The following is a 16,961-nucleotide window of genomic DNA, read 5'->3' as shown; positions in this document are numbered from 1 at the left end:
ATGGAGCCATTTCCCCCCATTTTCGTCTTACGTCTCCTGATGAAGGATTGTCGGTTCTAGGGCAAGTTGATCCGTTGTTCCTTCTTTTAGTATTGACAGTTGTCAAAACTCTACTGCAGGCTATCGCGCTTCGCCCCAGTGCCTGACTCCATACTCATTTCCGATACTGAGAAGAATCCCATGACAGAGGACGCTAGCCGTATCCGTAGATTGATGCCTTAGTCCTCGTCGGGAAACGGTGCATTACCGCATTCCCTTTTCGGGGAAAGTGGTTTTGTCCCCCTTGGCAGCGTCATAGTACGTACGGTACATGTACATCATGTCCCTCATGCCCGTTGCCTGTGAGTGACTCATGAACATCCCCGGTGTTATGCATCTCTCTGGCACATAATTCATGCAATACCTCTATGACTCACGGTATCTGTCTGTGAGAGTCTCTTTGAAACAAATTAGTAGGGCCCATCCCCTTCCCGATTCAGTAAACAGATGGGGTAGAAGCCCGTGGAATGCAGATTATATATCTTCCAACTATACCCGACTGCAGCCCCAACAATGCACACCGAATAGTTGTTACCTATCGTAATCCAGGTCGTCTAGACCCCATATGGACCGGAGATAAACCCACTTGCATATCGGCTAAAGGACCACCGTGTCTATTGCAACCATGCCATCTACTGCAGTGATCCGTCGTAAATGATCTGCTGTGTTACCGAGCAGCATGATGATAGATGCAAGTAACCAGGGAGTATCGAAACCTCCGTTATCACTGCATATGCAGAATTGAATACAACACCAGGAACAGTCCTGTCTGTGCAACACCACCGTCTTCTTGTACTTGTCTTAGTTTTTGAATTACAGAAGTCCCATTATCTACTACGATATACAGCCTCAACTCTATTGATGAGCTGACTAGAGCGAAGAGGTCACGGCTTGAAAAAGCCCCGCAGTGTACGAGCATAAATTAGAACTGGCCTGCAATTCGTGGTATAATGACATTGGTAGCGACACTTGAACTCAGCACATCACAGCCTATTTAGAATACAAGCAACCAATTGATCGAGATAAACCCTTGAACACCTGAGACGCAAACAGACGAAAGAAGGATGATGGTAGGAAAAATACTTGTCATTTGTAAGAAGAATCGGCCATCTTCAGTCACTCATCCAAACTCAAAATCACCGTTGTTCCTTGGACCAAAGCAAAAGCTCACAAGCTTTACTTATATAAACTCTTACTCGGAGGACTTTCGAGTCTTTGGCGGCTCCTCGCCGTATACCTCTTGATACTCGCGGAGATAACGTTCTGTATCGGCGAGTTGAAGTTTGTGGTATTTCTGATCCATGTTAGCTTCATCCACATATGTGTATCGTCTTCAGAAGGGCGCGGGGGAGGCGTACCTCTTTCTCCGAGTCCGTCAAGCCATTCCACTCCTCTGCGACCCGTGCACTAATGTCCTTGACGGCCATGTGCTTGAAGTCGCCCTGGCCAGTGCGTTCAAGGTAGAAGAAGACATAGGAAGAGGAAGGACGCTTAACCAATCGCTCATCCCGAAGAAGGGGATACCTCTTGCTCGTGAGCCTTGTCAATTTGTTTCGTGCGAGATTCGCTTCTTTGATCTGAAGTGGCGTGTGAGATTTGATCCATTGGTCGTATGTAGATTCATTAGAGTTTCTGTTGGACTCTGCGACTGCGGTGAGGCGCTGTCACATCTAGTCAGTAATTTATACACTGCCACAATCCATTGGGGTACCAGACGAACCTCTCGCTCTTCCTCACTGATTGTCTTGGTAAGCTCACTAGCAGCTTTAAATGCCTCTTGCGGGGTCTTGTGAGTCTTCATTGTTTCTTGAAGCTTTTCGATAATAATCAAGTTAGACACACGCTCCGGAAGTTTCTTTGGTGCCTCCAGCGCAGTAGCCTTGAGGGCCTTAATTTGATCCCTGAGTTCCCTTGCCTTCTTGGCCTCCTTTTGCTTCTCAGTCAATTGCTTTCTTGGTTTCGGCTTGGGTTTGGGCTTCGTTGTCGAGCTCTTCTTGGCTTTTTTGGTTTTCTTGGTCCCGCCCTTGGTGGATTTGGTCGGGTTTGCCTTCTCGCTCTTGCTATCACTTGTGGTCGCATAGGTCTTAAGTAGGCGTTGCGAGAACACGCTGGTGGACGGAAGTACCCTGGAAATTGGGCGCAAACTCTGACCGCGCGTAATCAAAGAAATGCGTCTCACATGGCTCTGGGCAACAGCGACACGGATAGGACGAGAGAACGCATCGCTAAGATGCAGGTTTCGGAGGAGGCCTCCTCCACGGCGAGCTAGATTCAAAGGCATGGTCCAAAACAATGCGAGCAAACTAACTGCAATTGGAAAGGGAACCAACAATGTAGCACGTAAGTGCTATTAAACAAAGACAGGAGAGGCCGAGCTCTAAGATTAGTAGAACTAGGAGCTTCTGCTGCAGGGACCTTAGCTGCAAGAGCTCTAAGACGAATGCGGGCGGTTGGGATCGCGTCACTCACTGGTCGTTTGGGGGTAGACCGAAATAGGAAGGCATACACACGTGATCGAAGCTATGAAGCTGCGACATCACGTGATAGATAGGACGGTCCTTCGGGTTGCCAGCCCAGGATAAGGTACAACTGAAAAAAGAATAGATTGAGAACCGTATCTCCGCGCTTCGGAAGCCGCCAAACCTCGCCACCGTGCTTAATACGACCTTTACTGATTCTATAACAACAGAGCCTTGCTTTTAATGGAAGGGTAATAATTGCTCTGATATTTACTTCGCGTACTCGAATTCCTTTGAGCTTCAGTAATACTCACTCATCGCTGGCCTGCAACAATGGCTCGCCACGGGGATACTCGCTCACCATCACCTGTAGGCAGCACATATTCTTCGTCCAGACGGAGTCGCAGAGATGATGATCGCTATGAGAGGAGTAGGCGAGACGATGGGCGGAGCTACCGAAGATCTCGCAGCCCTGAGGTATGTCAATCGGATGCCCCAGCCTTATGCGGATCTTTCTCTAATATCTACTTTCAGAAGCGATACCGTGACCGTGAACGCGACCGTGATTCATATCGTAGACGTGACCGCTCGCTAGACAGACGCGCCGATTACCGTGATGAAGATACGTATAGACCAAGTCGACGGGATCGTTCCCGCGATCGACGTCGGTCGAGAGATAGAGATGATGATCGGGATTACCGTCGCAGAAGTCGCGATAGAGACTTTCGAAGCAGGCGAGATGACTCCCGCGACAGGGCTCGGAGACGGACAGATGATTCTGCTGACTTGAAGCACAAGTCTAGACGGGATGATAGCCGGGAGCGGACCAGAGATTCCGTTCCCAGGTCTCGAGAGGTAAGCGCATATGGTCTCCTTCGATTCTATAGTCGGGTACTCATTGACCGTATTATCTCACAGACATCGAAGCCTTCGACGCCAGCGGCCAACACTGGTCCGACAGAAGACGAAAAGCGAGCCGAAAGACTGGCCAAGCTCGAAGCATGGAAGCAAAAGCAAGCCGCTGAGAAGGAACGCAAACAACGAGAAGCCGCCGCAGCCGGTGGGGCAAGAAGCATCCTGGATGAGATCGACAGAAAGTCAGGTTTATCACCGGCTGTTGGGTCTCCCCAGTCTCCTGCGACTCCTGTTGACGCTGCCCCAGCTGCGTATGCCGGAAAGTTTGACCCGAAGGCGATTGCAAAGAGTGCCGCACCGGCGCCAGCTGTAAAGTCTGTACTGGGGGATGATATTGCTGTTCCGCCGCCCGCTAAGACATCTGCTACCTTCCCTTCTACAAAGACTCAGGTTCAAGCTAACAAACCTTCTGCTACTCCAAGCAAAGCTTCATGTACGTCTCAGCCTTCTGCTCATTCTAAATTAGGTCGCACTAACATGACATTTGCAGCTCTGAAAGTAAAGGGAAACGTGGGTAGTTTTGGTTTGGGAGCCAAGCAGGCCACAGATACCGAGAAAGCGTCAGCGACGAAGACCCTAGGCTTTGGCGAAGAAGAATCTACTCGGCGGAAGTTGGAGAGATTACCAACACCTCCGTTAGATGACGCCAAGGACACTAATAAGGAAGAAGATGTGACAGTAGAAGACGATGACGATGACGATGACGTTGACATGCAGGATGGTGGCACCGAGGAGGAAAATGCGGCGGCGGCTCGAGCGGCTGCAGAGAGAAGAGAGGAGCGACTGCAGAATGAGGCTCGTGATTCTCAATCAAATGGCGACGTCCAGATGAGTGATGCATCGAACCAAAAAGCGCCGGACGACATGGAAGTGGACGCACAAGAAGAGGAAGAAGTAGATCCCCTGGATGCCTTCATGTCTGAATTAGCAGAGTCTGCCCCTCCCAAAAAAAAGGTTGGCGCCAAGTTCGCGAAAGCCAAAGCACAGCAGCCTGAGGCTCTCTTTGGAGACGAGAATGATATGGACATGACCGCTGTCGGTGACGGCGATGCAGATGATTTCCTTGCTATTGCTAACAAGGCCAAAAAGAAGAAGGATATCCCAACTGTTGATCACAAGAAGGTGGAATACGAACCTTTTCGCAAGAAGTTTTACACCGAGCCTTCTGATTTGGCAGCGATGTCCGAGGAAGAGGCTGCTAGTCTGCGATTGGAACTTGACGGCATTAAAGTCCGTGGTGTGGAGGTTCCTAGGCCAGTGTCGAAATGGTCTCAGTGTGGTTTGGGTGTGCAAACCTTGGACGTGATCGATAGACTAGGCTATACTGCACCCACTTCGATCCAAGCGCAAGCCATTCCAGCGATCATGTCCGGCCGTGATGTGATTGGTGTAGCGAAGACTGGTTCGGGTAAAACGATTGCATTTTTGATCCCTATGTTTCGGCATATTAAGGATCAGAGGCCGTTGGACAATATGGAAGGTCCTGTTGGTCTTATAATGACACCGACTCGTGAACTGGCAACACAGATTCATAAAGATTGTAAACCGTTCTTGAAAGCTTTGAATCTTCGTGCGGTTTGCGCGTATGGTGGCGCTCCCATCAAAGACCAAATTGCTGACCTAAAGCGTGGCGCAGAGATTATTGTCTGCACACCTGGACGTATGATCGATTTGCTAGCAGCAAATGCTGGCAGAGTTACAAACTTACGCAGGGTCACATATGTCGTTTTGGACGAAGCTGATCGCATGTTCGATATGGGATTTGAGCCTCAAGTCATGAAGATCTTGGCCAACGTCCGACCTGATAAGCAGACTGTCTTGTTCTCCGCTACCTTCCCGCGGAACATGGAGGCCTTGGCTCGTAAGACCCTGAGCAAGCCCGTTGAAATCGTGGTTGGCGGTAGAAGCGTTGTTGCGCCTGAGATCACACAAATAGTAGAAGTTCGGGATGAGGACAAAAAGTTTATCCGGCTTCTTGAGCTTCTAGGTAATCTGTACTCTAGCGACGAAAACGAAGACGCACGGGCGTTAATCTTCGTTGAACGTCAGGAGGGCGCCGATACACTACTTCGTGAGTTGATGCGTAAGGGTTATCCCTGCATGTCCATTCACGGAGGTAAGGATCAGATTGACCGTGACTCCACCATCGAAGACTTCAAAGCAGGTATTTTCCCGGTTTTGATTGCCACGTCCGTTGCGGCTCGTGGCTTGGATGTGAAACAACTCAAACTCGTGGTGAACTATGATGCGCCGAACCATCTCGAAGACTATGTCCACCGTGCTGGACGAACTGGCCGAGCTGGTAATACTGGTACGGCGGTTACGTTCCTGACAGAAGACCAGGAGCGGTACTCCGTTGATATTGCTAAGGCGTTGAAGCAGAGTGGACAGTCTGTGCCGGAGCCTGTGCAGAAGATGGTTGACTCCTTCTTAGAGAAGGTCAAAGCAGGCAAAGAAAAGGCTAGTGCGTCTGGGTTTGGTGGAAAGGGTCTGGAGCGCCTTGATCAGGAGCGAGATGCTGCTCGTATGCGTGAGCGCAAGACCTACAAGACTGGCGACGAAGGCGAAGAAGAGGAAGAAAAGGATGAGAAGAATGAACAGGCCGAGGAACGGTTCAACAAGGCTCTCTCATCGGTTCAATCCGCCGCTGCGCCAAGCCTACCTGGCGTTCCTAAGGGCATTGATTTGGATGGCAAGATCACCGTGCACAAGACTGAAAAGGATGCCAGTGGTACGAAGAACCCACTGGACAAGGTGGGTTCGGCTGTTGCTGATATTCACGCTCGTCTGAGCCGTGCTGGCGTGATGAGGTCTGGAGTGCCCATCGATAACCGTGGGCCTGATGCCGGAGCTTTCCATGCTACGCTTGAGATCAATGACTTCCCCCGTAAGCTTACCCCCTGCTGTTGATTTTTATCGTCGATTCTGATTCGGCTACTAACACGGTCTCACAACAGAGAAAGCTCGGTGGGCAGTCACCAACCGGACTAATGTGGCCAAGATTCTCGAAGCTACAGGAACATCCATTACCACGAAAGGCAGTTTCTATGCCACTGGCAAGGAGCCAGGTCCTGGAGAGAACCCCAAGCTGTATATCCTTGTTGAGGGTGAAACTGAGTTGTCTGTGACGAACGCCATGCGCGAGTTGATGCGGTTACTCAAGGAGGGAACCATCGCTGCTGCCGATAGTGACGCGAGGGCTCCGGTCGGTGGACGTTATAATGTGCTTTAAGTATCAGCGCTTACATGTAGCTGTATCATATCTCGAACATACAGAATCTTATTCTTGTGGAACGAATCGCACTCTTAGGAGCTTGGGTATCATAGTCAAATTCCTCAACGGGTACTCTGTACCGGTGCCCACAATAAAGTCACGACGCGCTAAAGATCACTGTACTCAACCCAAACGCTGACTAACTGCCAAACTCCAACCGAAGAATGAAGAAAAAAAATAAAAAAAAAATAAAAAAAGGGACACCGGCGATCCCAGGCCCAGAATCAAGCTTCAACCTTCAACCGAATAAACTGTACATCCATCACTGCCATCTTCTAGCCTCAGCAGCATTATCCGCATCCCTAGCAGCCCTTTCATCCCGACTAGCCTCACCCAACGTCTGTGCGTGTGTCTGGGCCTTTTGAGCTGCCAACTTTGAACCTAATGTGCCCTTGTTGCCCGCCGTAGTAGATTCAGCCCGTTTCTAAACATCCCGCATTAGCACACCACCTTGCATAGCGACACCATACAGATCTCCTGGGAAAGAACGAAGTAACTCACCTGCGCTGCAATCGCCGCATTCGTCCGCGCATCAGCTGTATCCGCGCCGGCCCCTGGAGCCCCCGCGCCGCCCAGGGTCCTCCCCGTACTGGCCTTTGCGGGGAGCGGGGCGCGTGGACCGGAGCTGGATTTCCCTGTTTCTCCGGGGGGAGCATTGGCGGAGCCCAGGACGCGACCGGGGCTGGAAAAGGCCTCGGGCTCGTTTTTAGAGCGGGAGCAAATGTTTCCCATTCTTCTGGTTTGGTTTTGTTCTTGAGGTTGGTGGATTAGTGAGGTGAGGCCACTGGAGGACGGGAAGGATTGATTGGGTTTAGCGGTGGTGATCGGCCATATGCAGTGTATGTGTCTCACTGCGTGACGGGTTCCGACAGGGCTGGGAGACTCGATTGATATGATTGATATGTCAGATTGGGTAGATTTAGTTGTGGAGTACTGCGATTGAAGGTTGATGGAGTCGTTGAGATTGAAGATTGTACGGAGATAAGAAGTTCATTAGGTTGTAGCCTACCGTTCGGAATGACGATCTGGAGTAAGAACGGCGGGTGCACGTGGTTTGGGGCCCGCATCGCATTCGCATTTATTCCTCTAGTACTACGGAGTAAGGATGGAAGTATTCCGTATTGCGCTCAGTCTTCCCATATCCATTGAATGGAAACAATACTACAAAAATTATTATTGGGATGAGGAGTATTCTTTGCTGACAATATGTCTTCTACTACTATTACGGGCTCATGTACACACAGCCTATCTCTGTTCGACCGGATCCATGGTTATAGGGCGATTCGTAGGGCCATCGACGAACATCAGTGGGTTCCGCTCTGGGAAAAAAGTGGTGCCAGGGGAAGTGGGAAATGAAACAGCCTGATTCCACAGGTAATCTGCCTTTTGAGAATTTACAGTTTTCCTTTTTTCTTTTATTTTTTTTTTTCCTTCCCACCCGCCTCACCCGTGACCCAATGAGGCAGTCACAGACTACTAGTTAATCCTACTCTGAACACATACAGCAAAAAACCTTTTTGAATGCCTGAAAAACTTGGTACCGAGATAAAAGGGGACTTCACAAATCTGGGCACGCTCATTCGCCGAGGCAAGGCGGGCAATGACGCCCTAACCCGCAAGGTACTCACAGGCCGCTTTCCACTTCTCCCAAGGTCCTCAACCGTTGTCTGGATTTGGTGACTGAAACTTATGTGTGATAGAATCACCGCAAAGCGAATCATAACTCTATACTGAAGATCACTTCATTTTATACATCTCAGAACGCTCCCAAGGTCCTCGCCCCCCTCTGGTCCCTCATGCCCCAGGCGGTCAGGTTTTTTCGCTTCCAATTGCACCGGCCATTCCAGGCGATCGTGACGCACTGTGCATGGCTGGTTGAGCCTGGTTGACAATCTCGGTTATTATCCCCGTGGTTTCTGCAACTGGAAAGATTGCGATCCTTCTTATTGGTATGTAGTATACCCGTCTGCTCGATCGCGTGGTGGCGATGTGGGCTAACGCTTGCGAAGTCTGATGTGCTCAAGGACAAACACCCCATATCGCCGAGTGATCTCCCCCCGCCTCACTCTTCTCTTACCTTCTCTCCGGGTGGCACTTGCGTTTGACCCTTCGTGAACTTTGTTCCTGGATTCAAACCCAACGGTCTAATTTCTCTCCCGGATACCAGGAGACTGTCCCGACGTCAAGTGGCGTCGGTTGGGTTTGCCGTACACCATGGCTTCTCACACTAAAAAGGACGATTACTGCCTCGAGTGTCAATGGGAGTCGTTTCACATAGACGGGAAAGAATCGGAGAACCAGTCGGATGCCCCCGCAACATCCCAGTGGGATTGCTCAGGCGAGGGACATGACGCCTCGCTCGACCACTGCCATGTCGACGACGCCTGCTGCGACATGGACGACTGCTCCATCACTTGTCCTTCGGTATGCGATGGGCTCGTGGAGTGCGATGACACCGTATGCACTGACACCCACTGCAATGATGGCTGTGACGATACGCATTGCGAGAACGCCGAGACCCTTTGCTTTGATGAACACTGCTTTGGTAATAATGGTAACGATGCAACTGTTGCAGACCATACCTTGGAGTCTCTTTTAGGGCTAGCAGGCCCCATTAATCTGGAATCCAACGAGTTACTTTCGGCATGTACAGTTGGACAATCGCAAGGAGATCAACTGCCCAAAACAACGGGTAATGTAACTTCGGAGATGGTGGCTCCTCAGCCCTCTATGGACTCCCTCTTCCCTCAGCATTCGATCCCAGTCGCCCATTGCCACTCGCACAGTTTCCCTCATTTTCATTTCCATGACTCCTCTAAAGACGCTCACGGCAACATGATGCACCAGCCGTTCCCGGTTCAGAACGGTGTTAATCCGGCAGATGTATTCCACATGCTAGGAATGTGTCCCGACCTTTCTGCCTGTCAAAACTTTCATGTACACGAAAACACGAACTGCGACCATGTTAACAAACCGAATCCTGACACTGGTTCTAATTCATTCGCCTGTTTCCATATCCCGCCTAATGTTAATCTTAACGACCTCATGAAAAGCCCGGTACATATCCACAGTAACCCCTCGAGGGGCCCTTGTCGCACGCACCACCGCTGTCGCACGCATGCGCATGCTCATGTGCACCCGTACGGACATTATTCACCATACTCCCGCCAGTCCCGCTCCAGCGTGAGCTCGCAGTTGATATCTAGCCCGGGAGATAGCCCTCCACCTCTGGAGGGCGGGACACCGTCGGTGCTGACGAGCCCGGTTACTCCGACCGAGAACGAAGTGCATATTTGCAAGTGGACTACCACGTCAAGTGGCGTCAAGACTATTTGCGGTGCACAATTCTCTGATTCCTGTACTCTTCAGGAGCATTTGATCGCGCAACACATGTCAACCATCAATGGCGCCAAGGGTACCGGATACTACTGCTGCTGGGAGGGCTGCCACCGTCCGGATGAACCATTCTCGCAGAAGTCAAAGTTACAAGGCCATTTCCTGACCCATAGCAACTGTAAGTCCTCACCCGTCCTTATCACGGACAGAAACTGACACACAGGGAAGACAAAAATTTTAAATGCTCCGTCTGTGGCAAATTTTTCGCTCGACAGGCAACGTTGGAACGGCATGAACGAAGCCATCGGGGGGAGAAGCCCTACAAGTGCTCTGAATGCGGGAAAGCTTTCACGGACAGTAGTGAACTGAGTATGTGCAATCATATGGTGTGCGATGACTCGTGCTGACCGAATAGAAACCCATTCACGGACGCACACCGGAGAGAAACCCTTCAAATGTACCTTTCCTGGATGTAACTTTCAGACCGGTGATGTGAGTGCCTAGCTTATCCATTACTTGAGGCCAGACAATGCTAACGTAATTCGTGCAGTCATCAAACATGTCTAGCCACCGCTTAAGTATATTGTAGTCCATCTTTTTGCCAGCTGCGATGCTAATAGATACAGCACATGGTGAACGGAAACACAAATGCATTTACCCAGGATGTACCAAGAGCTTTACTCGACCTGGTGAGTGCCTACGACATCTACTGGCGTTCCCCATGCTGACCATGCCAGACCAACTGAAGCGACATATGAGATCAACCCACAAACACGACAGTTCGACCGTGATGTCCCCCGTTTCAGAACAGTTTACACTCTCTTTCCCCATCGTTTAGAGTTTGGAGTTCTCAGGCCCTATTATACCTACTTTACAACCTACTGTCGACACGGGAATGGCGCGACCGGAGTTGGAATATATATCTAGTGGTCGGATTTACATTACATGCAGGACTATTCGCAGAACACAAAAAAGAGATACCTAGGTTGGATATATGATGATTAACGAGCTGTCTGATGACGATTCGTCTATTTTACAAGTCATGTATAGTATAAGTTTGCTATGTCAGCAGATAAACAGCATCACACCACGGAATAATGGCAACAATGCAATATCATGATACCGTCGTCAACCAATGCCCAACAATCCATTATCCATTACCCCCGCATTTAAACTCACAGACTAAACCAATAATTAATCATCCTTAGCCCTCTCCTCCAACGCCTCCACCGCATTCGCCAACTCCCTCACCCGCTGCCCAACCCTCCTCTTAACCTCCTGGCGGACCTCAGGCGCAATATCCCCCGGATCAAAATACGTCGACACAATCTGACTCCCGGAATCATCCGGCTGTGTCTGCTGCGGCTGATGCGACTCCTCATACGAGGGCATCTCGGTCGTATAGAGCGCAAACACCGCGCTCAGCTGATCCAATGCGTCGCGCGCCGACTCCCGGTCCGAGGCCGCGTAGATGGTCGTGCCGTTTGTGCTGTCGGTTGCGATTTCGAACTCGTCTTTAGCAGTTTCGTAGCTTTTGTTCCAATTAGTAAGATGTTCACTTAAATATGGAGATAGGGATTCGGGGGCTTAGGGAAGGGGATATACAGTTCTTGGAGTTCTTCGACCATTAAGTCGGCTTGGCTTTTGCCGCTGGAGGTTTGGGTTGATCTCCACCTTGTTTGAGTCGCGAATTGGGGACTAGATAGAAAAACGGGTTTGGTTGTTATGAGCATGCCTGGTGAGGTATGTTTTGGAAGACATGTTGATAGTGGTCGGAGGTTGCGGATGGGGGTTGCGGTGATGGCCCGGGAGGGACGCAGGAGGCGGAGGGAGGTTGTACGCAGGGGAGGCATGGTTGATATTTTCTTGCTTTTCTCAGTTGAAGGGCTTGAATTTTTGTTGTTGAGATGGAATTGAGTAGATGGGAATGGTTGAATTGGAAGTTAAAAGTCCGGAGTAGGAGAGTTGGAGATAAATGGGGTGATTAAAATGTCCGAGGGATGACGTCGGTACTTGACTAATGTATTCATGTGCATTCCTTTGCCCTACTTTTCTCAAGTAACATCCATACACAGTCCAAACTAAAGAAAAACACTAATTCTATACCAATTGCTCATATTTATTAAAAAAAAAAAAAGAAAGAAAGAAAGAAAACATATAAAATAAATCAGAGACCCATTTTCATGCCCCCATTAGCACACACCACACTGCCCGTACACCAGAACCCATCCTGGGTACACAACATCCCCACCACCCCCGCAATCTCACTAGTAAAAGCCGGCCGTCTGCCCCCCATCTTCTCCTTAATCAAATACCGTTGCTCATCCGTCAAGCTCTTCATCTTCTCATCCCCGTCCACAACCTTACTCAACGGCGTATTATCCAGCCATCCCTGCATCTGCTGCCAAAACGCCTCCCCAGTAGCAAAATACATATCCCCAATAACCGGCCCCGGATTCACCGAATTAACTGTAGCCCGATCCGCCAACTCCCTAGCCCACGTCCGCGTCATCGCTTCCAACGCCGCCTTAGTACCTCCATACACCGTCTGGCCCGTAAATCCAATACTGCTCGACACACTGGAGATATTAACAATGCGCCCACTGCGATCGGTAGGCAAGAACGGCGCAACAGCCTGCGTTAGCAGCAATGGCGCAAGCACGTTAATGGTATAGTGCCAATTGAAGTACTCGCGGTCCATAGGGCCCTTTTCCTCGTCGTTGAGGAAGCGGTCCTGGCTCACGCCTGCGTTGTTGATTAGAATGTCGACTTGAAGGGCTCCTGTCGTCTCGGAGGCGAAGTTTTCCTTAGCGCTGTTGAGGATTGTGGTTACTGCTTCTTCGGTGTGGAGGAGGTCGGCTTGCACACAGAGACATTTTATGGAGTGTTGGCTTGCGAGCTCGGTGCAGAGGTTTTCGGTCCGCGATTGGGAACTCGCGGAAGTATAGTTTAGGAGTAGAGAGCAGCCTTTTGAGGCGAGGTTGCGGGCTATCGCTTCACCGATTCCTGGGGGTTTGTGTGTTAATTGAGTTGCTTGGTGGGGGAATGGGTGGGCTGTAGGGAATGGAGTTGGACTTACCCCGCGAACCGCCGGTGATGATACCGAATTTGCCTTCTAGGGGTCTGGACATTTTGTGGAGGCGTTTTTATGGAGGTTAATGTAGAGGGTAAGTATGTACTGTACAGGGACTTGAGGATGTAGACGGAAGTTCCCACAGTTATAGGTTATAGATACAAATTCTGAATACTCTGATCACGCGCCAGGAACGACAAGACTGGTTTATATAGTCTAGATCGCATACCCAATACTGCGCCGTTTAAATACAAATCTATTTAACCGCTTCCTACCGATTTGCCCGCGCAATGGGTCATTGAAGGGTTTCTGTGGATCTCATGGATATTCTTCATCTCCACCTACGGAAAATTACCCTTTTGGGTTCCGGTGGTACATCCATCCTTTATCTTATCTTCATTAACATTGTCACCATCCCACCATCCCACCATCATAGCACTGCTACCGTCCGATTGAGAATTGAAGTAACGGTGGAATCCAGCGATGAAGTCCATGCAGGTGAAAAATATGTTCTAGGATGCTAGTGTGGTACGTTGTTTAAACAGATATGTATCAATAATAGGATTGCTCTCATTTGGATAGGAGTATCAATAGATACAATTGGCTCTAAAAGCCTGCGAATATTCTATCTACACCTGCAAAAAGAGGTCGACTTGATACCTCTTCTCATTAACTCTTCTACAACTCATCCCAAGTACCTTTTAAGGCCTCTTAAAAAGTCGATTCAAAACCCATAACGTCATAATCATAATCATGCCTTAACCAGCGTCGCAACACTGTTCGCGCGGAAATCACGGCTGCTAAACCCAGCCTTAAAGGTGAAAGCTCCAGCAGGAATACGCCAGTCCTGGGCAACAACATCCCAGTAACTGACATCACGGCGCATCAAGCCAAACTTGACCGTCTTCTTCTCACCAGCCTCAAGCCAGATCTTGTCGAAACCACGAAGTTGGCTTGGCGGGGTACCAGCGGGCGCGGAAGTAGGGAATTGAACGTACAGCTGGGGTACAGCGTATCCAGCAACATCCCCGGTGTTGGACACTTCGGCCTCCAGGGTGTAGACCGTTTCCCAAAGGGCGGGGTTACCACCTGGCTCGGTGGGCCGCTTAGCCGGGAGAGCGGTAAGATTGGCAGCGGCAGAGCCCTTTGCCTTGAGGTCATTCAGGTCAAAGGTAGTGTAACTCAAGCCGAAGCCGAACTCGTAGCGCACGGAGATGTTGTGCGCGTCAAAGTACCGGTAGCCGACTTCGAGTTCTTCGTCGAACCAGCTCTGCCAGTCGTAGGTACCGTTGGTCTGCACGGCGGTGGTCAAGGGGGCGTTATAGTCGGACTCGTTGTATGCGATCACATACGGCAATTTGGCCGATGGGTTCACGTCACCGTAGAGGACGTCAGCAATGGCATTTCCAGTCTCTTCACCGGCGTAATGCTGAGCTAGGATAGCGGTGACGTTGGGGTGGTCGGCGAAGGGCATGACGTTGGCGCCGCCCGAGTTCGTGATGACAATGGTGTTGTTGCAGTGGGTGGCAACGGCCTCCACGACGGCATTGCCATTCCAGTCGAATTCCAACGAGGTTCGGTCTTCACCTTCCGCGGAGAAGGACTTGAGGAACACGAGGCAGACGTCGGGTTGCTGGGGGATCCACAGCGGGGAGGTCAATGCCGTCGTGGTGAGCAGGGTGTTGTTCAGATAAGACTGGACCAGGGAGCCATCCTTGCGGGCCCGAGCATTGATAGCGTCAAGCGGTGTTGACAGGTACGAAAACCTGCAGGAACCAGAGCCAGAGGAGCCTGCGAGGACACCATACTCGAAGTCGGCATGAAGGTTGGGACCTTGCGTGAGAGGGCCGGCATCGTTTCCGGCGATCACAATGTTACGGGGCTTGCGGAGGGGCAATGCGTTGCGCTCGTTCTTGAGCAGTACCGTCGACTGACCTCCATGCTCGCGAATCATGACACTATGGTTTGCCCGAACGTCACGGTTGGTGGCACCGGTGAATTTCCAGTCGTAGAGCCAGGTGTCGGGGGCCGAATCTACATTGAGAGGGCCGACGGAAGCGTCCACGCTTGGGTAATTCTTTTCCTGGCCAAGCCAGAAGTAAGGAGTCATGATGCGCACGATCATGTCATCCAGACGGGACATTGGAACAGTGCCGTTTTGCACAGCTTCGGTGAGATTCTTGCCGAAAAAGGACCCTTCCGTCCAAAGCTCACCATAAAGGGTGAATCCTCCGGGCATGGTCATGTCCATTCCACTCTCGATTGATGCCACACCACTGTGAGTAGCACCCCAGTCAGACATGACATATCCCTGGAAGCCAAGCTCACCCTTAAGAAGGTGGTTGAGAAGGTAGGAGTTCTGACACGAGTGAGAACCATTCAAACGGTTGTACGAGCACATAGCACTAGCAACTCGGGCACGAACGGCGTTTGCAAACGGCCACATATAGATCTCATGCAGCGTACGGTCATCGATGTTGGCAGAAACTGAATCCTGGATATAGGTAGTCTCGTTGGCATCCGGGGCATATGTGGGGTTGCGCTGCGTCTCTTGCTCGTTGGCAATGAAATGCTTTGCATTTGCCTGAACACCCGCATCTTGCATGCCGTTGATAGTCTCCTCCATGCAGACACCAGTGAGGTAAGGGTCAGCAGCGAAGCCCTCCCAGGTACGACCATCGTAGGGACTGCGGCCCAGAGGTCCTCCGATGGGGCCCAAGATGACATGGGAGCCCTTTGCTTTGTGCTCCTCGGCCAATGCATACGCTCTATCATACAGTAACTTGCGGTCCCAGCTTGCGGCGGCTGAAACGCTGCTAACGAAGACACTAGAGTAATCTCCCTGCTGCACGCATTGAGGTCCGTTTTGGAGGCAGATGCCACTGAAGTTGAGACGTGGGATAGGGAGAACGTTGCCAACGCAGGGACCAGGCTGGCCTGTTGCCATCCAGGCCTTCTCTTCAAGCGTAAGCTTGTTCACCCATCGTTTGGCTTTCACCAAAGCAGTTTCCCAGCCACCATTGCCGGTAGTGTTTGCTGCTCAGTGTCAGATCAGAAGTCCACAAACTCCAACCTACGGAGAATGTAATGGATAGAGGTTACTTACGTGAAGGCAAGACAGGTGGAGAGTTGCCATAAGGGGTCAGGATAGTGGTGTTAAGGGGCTGAACATAGCTGAAAGGCTCTCCTGGGTGGTTAATCGGTGCCTGGCAGGTGTCGGCTACCACCGCCGAAGGAGCAGAGAGCAGTACCAACGCTCCGAACAGAGCTTGTGGTGACAACATGACGACTGGATGTCGAGGCTCTCCAATTCAGTCAAGACTCGGGAAGGCATGGCTTCTCTCTTAAATGTCTTTACTTGAGGCATTTCTTCGGGCATCCCACCCCGGAGATACCCCAGAGGGCCCCAGAGGGCTCGCAGATCCACTCGTGGGGTGTATATTGATGGGAGCCGAGTATGATTGACTTTCAAAGAATGACTAGCGGCTAATGCGATGTCATGAATAATGACTGGCTTCGTTAGCTTCACTATTACGGGCTTCAGCCGAGCAGCGAGCCCACTCTAGGTGGTCCGGTTAAGACGGCTTTATTGCCGGCCGATAGAGAAGAACCTAAAAATTGCATGACTTTCGGAGAGTCACCGCCGTACCGGTTACCACAACAGGATATTCGGATTCAACCCTGGTGAGCTTCCCATAGTCGGTATGCCGAGCGGTTCGTCATGTCTAGTGTTCTCCGTAGTATAGATATCGCTGCATGCCATAGAGAAGCAGCTTTTGATTATCAACGGCTGTTCAAAGCTAATTTTCATCGCGAAACTGCAGAGAGATATTCGTGTCGTGACGTAGGCTTTGGCCCTTACCGG

At 50.7% G+C, this 16,961-nt stretch overlaps 7 protein-coding genes across 7 annotated transcripts; 2 read left to right on the top strand and 5 right to left on the bottom strand.

Annotated features, from left to right (window-relative positions):
* Positions 1-705: 705 nt before the first annotated feature.
* On the bottom strand, positions 706-2,493 carry BDV27DRAFT_128392 (HMG-box domain-containing protein). The gene is made up of 3 exons (XM_032066963.1): positions 1,760-2,493; positions 1,398-1,700; positions 706-1,333 (listed from the first exon to the last, which is right to left on the bottom strand). Exons 1-3 carry the CDS (start codon positions 2,318-2,320, stop codon positions 1,232-1,234), a joined length of 966 nt encoding a protein of 321 aa, XP_031927537.1. The 5' UTR covers positions 2,321-2,493; the 3' UTR covers positions 706-1,231.
* A 173-nt stretch (positions 2,494-2,666) lies between these two features.
* On the top strand, positions 2,667-6,722 carry BDV27DRAFT_113593 (DEAD/DEAH box RNA helicase). Its single transcript, XM_032064592.1, has 5 exons — positions 2,667-2,975; positions 3,033-3,353; positions 3,417-3,846; positions 3,904-6,300; positions 6,371-6,722. Exons 1-5 carry the CDS (start codon positions 2,832-2,834, stop codon positions 6,643-6,645), a joined length of 3,567 nt encoding a protein of 1,188 aa, XP_031927536.1. The 5' UTR covers positions 2,667-2,831; the 3' UTR covers positions 6,646-6,722.
* Positions 6,723-6,725: 3 nt separating this feature from the next.
* BDV27DRAFT_128387 (uncharacterized protein) lies at positions 6,726-7,673 on the bottom strand. The gene is made up of 2 exons (XM_032066962.1): positions 7,189-7,673; positions 6,726-7,111 (listed from the first exon to the last, which is right to left on the bottom strand). The coding sequence occupies exons 1-2, from the start codon at positions 7,417-7,419 to the stop codon at positions 6,950-6,952; spliced, it is 393 nt and encodes a 130-aa protein (XP_031927535.1). The 5' UTR covers positions 7,420-7,673; the 3' UTR covers positions 6,726-6,949.
* Positions 7,674-8,769: 1,096 nt separating this feature from the next.
* BDV27DRAFT_113574 (C2H2-type zinc finger protein) lies at positions 8,770-10,939 on the top strand. The gene is made up of 5 exons (XM_032064591.1): positions 8,770-10,201; positions 10,252-10,392; positions 10,439-10,515; positions 10,574-10,712; positions 10,761-10,939. The coding sequence occupies exons 1-4, from the start codon at positions 8,902-8,904 to the stop codon at positions 10,610-10,612; spliced, it is 1,557 nt and encodes a 518-aa protein (XP_031927534.1). The 5' UTR covers positions 8,770-8,901; the 3' UTR covers positions 10,613-10,712; positions 10,761-10,939.
* A 278-nt stretch (positions 10,940-11,217) lies between these two features.
* On the bottom strand, positions 11,218-11,876 carry BDV27DRAFT_157827 (uncharacterized protein; the record flags this gene model as incomplete). The annotated part of the gene is made up of 2 exons (XM_032072585.1): positions 11,218-11,554; positions 11,629-11,876. 2 exons carry the CDS (start codon positions 11,874-11,876, stop codon positions 11,218-11,220), a joined length of 585 nt encoding a protein of 194 aa, XP_031927533.1.
* Positions 11,877-12,190: 314 nt separating this feature from the next.
* On the bottom strand, positions 12,191-13,154 carry BDV27DRAFT_172347 (SDR family NAD(P)-dependent oxidoreductase; the record flags this gene model as incomplete). The annotated part of the gene is made up of 2 exons (XM_032075844.1): positions 12,191-13,056; positions 13,103-13,154. 2 exons carry the CDS (start codon positions 13,152-13,154, stop codon positions 12,191-12,193), a joined length of 918 nt encoding a protein of 305 aa, XP_031927532.1.
* Positions 13,155-13,703: 549 nt separating this feature from the next.
* BDV27DRAFT_113559 (beta-glucosidase) lies at positions 13,704-16,555 on the bottom strand. Its single transcript, XM_032064590.1, has 2 exons — positions 16,203-16,555; positions 13,704-16,132 (listed from the first exon to the last, which is right to left on the bottom strand). The coding sequence occupies exons 1-2, from the start codon at positions 16,378-16,380 to the stop codon at positions 13,848-13,850; spliced, it is 2,463 nt and encodes an 820-aa protein (XP_031927531.1). The 5' UTR covers positions 16,381-16,555; the 3' UTR covers positions 13,704-13,847.
* Positions 16,556-16,961: the final 406 nt, after the last annotated feature.

Source organism: Aspergillus caelatus (genome assembly GCF_009193585.1).
Source record: "Aspergillus caelatus strain CBS 763.97 unplaced genomic scaffold BDV27scaffold_89, whole genome shotgun sequence".
Taxonomy (NCBI): Eukaryota; Fungi; Ascomycota; class Eurotiomycetes; order Eurotiales; family Aspergillaceae; genus Aspergillus; species Aspergillus caelatus.
The sequence above is the reverse complement of the archived record's forward strand: the minus strand, read 5'-3'. Positions and strand labels throughout refer to the sequence as shown.